Source organism: Trachemys scripta, chromosome 11 (genome assembly GCF_013100865.1).
Source record: "Trachemys scripta elegans isolate TJP31775 chromosome 11, CAS_Tse_1.0, whole genome shotgun sequence".
Classification (NCBI taxonomy): domain Eukaryota; kingdom Metazoa; phylum Chordata; order Testudines; family Emydidae; genus Trachemys; species Trachemys scripta.
This window is the reverse complement of record NC_048308.1, coordinates 62,883,966-62,889,965: the sequence shown is the minus strand read 5'-3', so window position 1 is coordinate 62,889,965 and position 6,000 is coordinate 62,883,966. Positions and strand designations below refer to the sequence as shown.

The window sequence follows — 6,000 nt, the reverse complement described above, 5'->3', positions numbered from 1 at the left end:
TATGTAATGTAGGGAAGAATACTGAAGATAGCTTCCTCCCTTCATTATGTAGAATTCCCCCTCTCCATATCTTCTTCTGCAGAACAAATTCCATTTGCAGGATTGGGTAAGTAAACCTGCAGGACTTCTTGTTGCCCAACTGGCTATGAAAATCCCGTTCATGGTGTGGAAACAAAACATATTTAAACTGTGAGGGGTTCTCTTTCTTCTTCCCTCCAATCCAAGATGTGTATTCTGTAAGCATTTGCAAAAGAAAACAAGGTGCTGATTTATGGTGGCATGTACTCAGTAGCAACTTCAGCCTTTTGATAAAGATGGGCGAGCTTTGGTGTGGAGATTGAATAAAGCTGATATCTAAATAAACAAACAACTAAGACTATATGAAGGGCTGAGGGTTCCACTAAGGGCAAATTTATTATTGGACTTTTCTTCTCAACAGACCATCTGAGGGCCCCTGTGTCATTGTTTACTTTGTAAAGAAAATTGGCTTGTAGAACATGTTGACAGTTCTCACTCCAGTTCCTAGTGGGCAAGTGTGCATAGTATAACTGGGTTCAAAAGAGAACTGGGTAAGTTAATGGAGGATAGGTCCATCAATGGCTATTAGCCAAGAAAGTCAGGGATGCAACCCCATGCTTGGGGTGATCCTAAAACTTTGACTACTAGAAGTCGGGAGCAGAAGACAGGGATGGATCACTTCATAATTGACTTGTTCTGTATAGTCTCCCTGAAGGTCTGGCATGGGCCACTGTCAAAGACAGGATACTGGGCAAAATGGACCGTGGTCTGACCCAGTATGGCAGCTCTTACGTTCTTATAGAATAAAAATACCATCATGCTTGGCACTAATATATGCCCTTGGCAGACACACCATGGATTAAGAGAGTTAGAGATGGAATCTATCCATTCTCTCCTACAGGTGTTCTTTCCAAATCAGGAGTGAGGTACACTAGAGGGGCAGTACAGGGAAATTTGTAAAGCCACTGTCTGTGCTGTACCTGTTCTGGGGTGCAACAGATGACTTAAGCCTCCAGAGACATCTTCAAAAGTACTAAAGTCAGTCTAAAAATTTTGAAGAACAGAGGAAAGTTGATTTACTCATGAGGTCAGTTATTTATCTCAGGAACCTAACTGTTCAATCCACAGTCAAGCTAACCTTCATATTTGGGCTAGAAGTCCAGGATAAACAAGGAAATAACTCATTCATATGAAGCAGAGAAATATTTCCCTAAAGGCTGATGTGCTGGTTGTAAAGCTGAGTACTTCGGCAAGAAATAATGGAGAGTAAGCGAGAGCCACTACTTCATCTGTTCTGACTCATCTTAAGCCTGACTGTATGCATTGCTAGTAGGTATATGTTATTTTATATTTTCTTAAAAGCAATACCACGATATGCAGTGAGTGGATGGGGATATAATCTGCATCACAAATAAAAGATACAAGTGGTTAGATGACAAGCAATTTTATTTTGCAAAACAATCACTATACAGCAACAAATACAATTGCAAATTGGATTGAAAAACATGAACTAACTACCACCAGCCATTCAAGAAATGTCTCTTTATGGTAACAGGCTCTAGAATTATCAGAAAAAACACAGGTTTGTAACGGCAGACTGTATTCCTCCAAATCCCAGCATACAGAATATGATTTTTTTTGTTTCGTTTTTCTCTTTGCTAAAGTTGAAGTGGCTTTTTTGCCTGACCTTTAAGTCTGAAAGTAAATTCTTTTCCTGCAGAGGGCATTGCTTGAGTAAGATTACTAAGAGCGAGTGAGCTCTACACACACCTAGGCTAAAATTCTATCTGCTTCATTTTATATAACAAAAGTGATCTACACTTAAAGACATCTGTCTTTGAAGAGATGTTCATACTTGATTTTCAGAAAATATTTTGGTCCAGCCCAGCAAAAACTTTTCTCATATACAGTAGTCCACATAGACCGCCTTTCAACTCCCTTTGGGTTGTGTAGATAGGCCAGTTTATATATATTTGCAAGCAGTCATAATGAGGAAAGAAATGTTGCTACTGTACATTAACATAGTGTTAGCTGGCTAATACCATTTACTGCTGTACAGTGAAAATATGTGTTGTCTAGTGGACACAGGAGTATCCTCATCATTGTTAGTTTCTCCTTCATTGTTGCTGGACCAAGTTCTGCTCAACTTTTACTGGATTTCTTCCTGCCTAGGATTACATAGAAACAGATATTTTGCAGATGTAGAGACACCCAGAGTGCCTTTTCCATTGTCCTACCACTCAACAAATATACTCAGTTTTGATTCTCCCATGACTATCCGATTTGGCTTAATTTAAATTTTCTATTTATTCACTGTTACAAATAGAGAGAAGTTGGCTCTTAGATGTCACTGACTGGCTAAACTTGCCATAGAATAGCACTGTTAAAGACGTGGATTCCAGAAAACTGGAACATGGCCACCAAGTGCTTGCAAAGTTTTTAAACTGACACTCTTCTTGAGAAGTTAAGATTCTTATGAGCTTTTTCAGTGAATATCTAGAGTTGCGTAACGTAACTCGCATTTTATTTAACATAAACTCTTGGTTTCTTTTATCTTCATCTAGCTCCTCACAAAAGTTCTAGAACTCTTTCTATGGAAGGACAATTATTGATTACAAGGACTTTGCTTGAATTAAGACAAGAAAGCTCATTTCAAAGCATGAAATGGTGTGTTACATCAGTTTGACTTTGGATGTGTATGTGCAATAACTAAACTTCACCATCTACAGAATGTGGTTTTTTTTTTTTTTTAAAAGCAGGATAAAAAGTACTTGAGTCATAGTTTAAATACTGTTCTGACCAGCTGTGTTCAACTTCAGTGACGCTGAGGCTGAAGAGTACCTTAGGCTCTTCCTAACATTGGCAAAAGGCATAATAAAAACACTGCACGGCGCATCTACATTAATTGATGGAGAGCAACATGATCAGAAATACTGTTCTTGTTCCTCTTTTTGTTTTTCTTAAACAATGGCAAGACATTTTTATGGACCACACCAAACATTATTTCCAAGTAAATTCCCATTGGTTATTCTAAGCAACAGTACAGCAATTACAAGGCAGAAATCAGAATCCTCTTGATGCACTTTAGATGGTTGCTAAACTCCATGTCTTTTGTATAAAATAACTGACTTACAAACAGCATTCCGTGCTTTAGAGTGTGAAAACGCTTTTTGCGGAGTTGATGTGTGGGGCTATTTAGGAGTTCATCTTCAGTAAGGTGCATGGAGTTTGAGCCATATAATTCATCTTAATGCCATGGGGAACAACTGCTTGGCCAAAATCTCCATTCACCACACCGAAGATTTACTCTTTAGTATTTGTGCAGATTAATACTAAATTTAATTCTGTGGAATCCTTTGCTATTAAGTATAAGAATCTTCTGCGCAGACACAAACATCATCTCTATGTTCTTTTCAGATCAATCCCCAACACACACACACACACACATACACACACACACACTAAAAAGAACAGAGTACTCAAAAGCTTCCAATACACAAGGTTGACTTAATACACAATTCATATCTAGCTCAGTTGACAGTGTAAAGATTAGCTAGAGATTTCAAAAGGAAGAGAGCCAACAATCTGCAAGTGTGTAAATTGGTCATTTTATAATGTCTACCTACTGTACATAACATCAGCAGATTTGTTATCCACTGATGAGTAATACCACCATATTACCTTCAGCAGTGTTTTCTTAGTGTCCATAATGTTGTGTTGGAGTTCTCACAAGTAACTCCCTTAGATCTGATGTTTATGTGTCTCTCTGCAAGTTTATGTACACTTTTCTTATACTTTTTATAGTCAACATACACTTGCTGCTTCTTTGTTGAGATTTAAAGATGCCCTATTTATCTATTCAGTCACCTTGGTGATCCAGGCTAGGGAGTTCATTTTATCTATCTATTTAATTTATTAATTATAATTTATTGGTATCTCTACAGTATTTACTGCTATACTACCAGAGTGCCCGAGTGTACACATAAGACACTACTGAAGGTATGGAATGACACCCAAATACTTTTTTCAACTTTAGCAAAAGAAAAAAATTCAATGAAATAAATCCAACATTCATTGTTACTACAGAAGTTTAAAAAAAAAAAAGCTAAAACCAAACTGTTTTTGATTTAAAAAAATCCAGAATCCAAACCCACCTCTTTGGAAACCCTTTTTCTAAACATCTGGAACTCACAAAATCAGTCTTGGTGAAAAAAGGAGGGTGGGGAAAAGGAATAATTTTTCTAGCATCACAGAAGAGACTTGCATCTGACACTAAAACAGGGTCACGGCTTTTAGTTGTTACAGAAAGCAATTTCATGCTAAACGTTTTTGTCTTTTTATGTATTTTTTTCTGAATAGGGAAAAAAAACCCTGCTAACATCTACTTTTACATACCTAAAATTGCAACACCAAAGGGTGCAAGAGACACAGATACTGTGAATAAAGAAGTATAATATTCAAGTATATGAGGGCGTATCACAAATGGCCACAGAGAAATATATATATCTATAATACTGTATCAAACAGATGGAAAGGATGTGAAACCGGTAGTGTGTACACAAATCTAGCCGCTTAACCGACATTCTAATCAGACACAAGCCCATTGAAATGGAAGTGCTTCCTTTCAACAGCGTTTTTGTTTTAAAAATGCCACTTCCTCAAGCACAATTCAAATGTTTTTCAACTACTATTTTTAGTTATCAGTTAAATAATTTATTGGAATCAGCTATACACTGACATAATTATCCAGGCCCCAAAACGTTAATAACTTAATCCAGTCTTTCTCCTTCTACCCATTTATACAAAATAACACTTTTTAAAATTAAACTTGATTTCCTTTATATGCCCTTCCCATCCGGTAACTAGGCTCTTCAGTTTAATTTAACCTGTAATAAGTTACAATGGGCGACTTTTTTTTCCTCCCACCCATCAACAGAACTGTGAAATGAGCAACTTGGGATAGTAGCAAGTCAGAAAGAGGTGAATGGCCCTCAGGCACATGGAAAGGTAAAAATGCATTTTATCATAGTACGGTACTCCATGCAAGACAGAGCAGAGCGACAATAATCGTCCAATGTCATACACTGCAATTGCATACCCATGTAAAGCCAGTGTCTTCCTGCTGTAAATGGAGATCAGGCCAATTTCTGCATCTATTTAATTATTTTGGGTTTTTTTTTTTTATTGTATGGTTGCTACAGTCTTGGGATGTGACTTAATTTTAGACATGGTAAAGAATGAATGTAACACCTGCTCTGAGCCCATTCCTGCCAAGAGCTCATGTCTAAATATTATTACTTCATACACTGCTAAATGGAGCAAATTCATAAGCCCTGCTTAGCAAGGGCGGCCGTGACATCTTCAGCGAGGGTAGCAAGCTGAGGGGATTCCAGCAGGTTGATGCTTCCAGAGGACGAGACGTTGCTGAGTCTGCGCGGTGAAGGCACGCTGGACCTGCCTGGTGACTGCGTAATGATCTCGGCCCCGTGATCTACACGGGCTTTAGCATGCTCTCTGAAGTTTAGCTTCTGGCTGTCAATCTGTTCAAGAAAGGCAAAATGCATGTAAACCTTTACTTCTATTGCTGATTTGATTTGAAACTCCTGCCTTCTGTGGTGACACCTTTTCCTAGTCACACACCATCCCACCTTTTCAGTGTGCGGCCAACTCTCTCCTTCCCACATAGGACCTGTTGGTGCTGATCATCTTCAGTTCTTGAAGTCAGTGGGAGTTGAGAGAGCTCAGCCCCTGCCAGGAGGTGATCAACAGCCTCACAGCACTGGACTCAGGAGTCACTCAGTCACCACCTTTGCTTGGGCCACCACTGCTGGAGCACGTCCTCTAGCCGACGGGCCCTGTCCTATGAGCCTGCCAATGATTCCCACCAAGTGTTAACACAACAAAAATGTATCTAATAAATCTAGGCTGGGATTCCAAAGGTGCCTAATGGGATTAGGCACCCAAAGTCCACTGACTTTCAGT

At 38.7% G+C, this 6,000-nt stretch overlaps 1 protein-coding gene across 26 annotated transcripts in view; it reads right to left on the bottom strand.

Annotated features, from left to right (window-relative positions):
* Positions 1-1,446: 1,446 nt before the first annotated feature.
* Positions 1,447-6,000, bottom strand: part of MAP2 (microtubule associated protein 2) — a 350,150-nt gene continuing 345,596 nt past the window's right edge. For all 26 annotated transcript variants that reach the window (XM_034785842.1, XM_034785840.1, XM_034785849.1 and 23 more), the window contains one exon: positions 1,447-5,558. In XM_034785842.1, the coding sequence (XP_034641733.1) occupies positions 5,343-5,558 (216 nt within the window). In that variant the 3' untranslated portion in view covers positions 1,447-5,342. The remainder of the gene's footprint in view (positions 5,559-6,000) is intronic.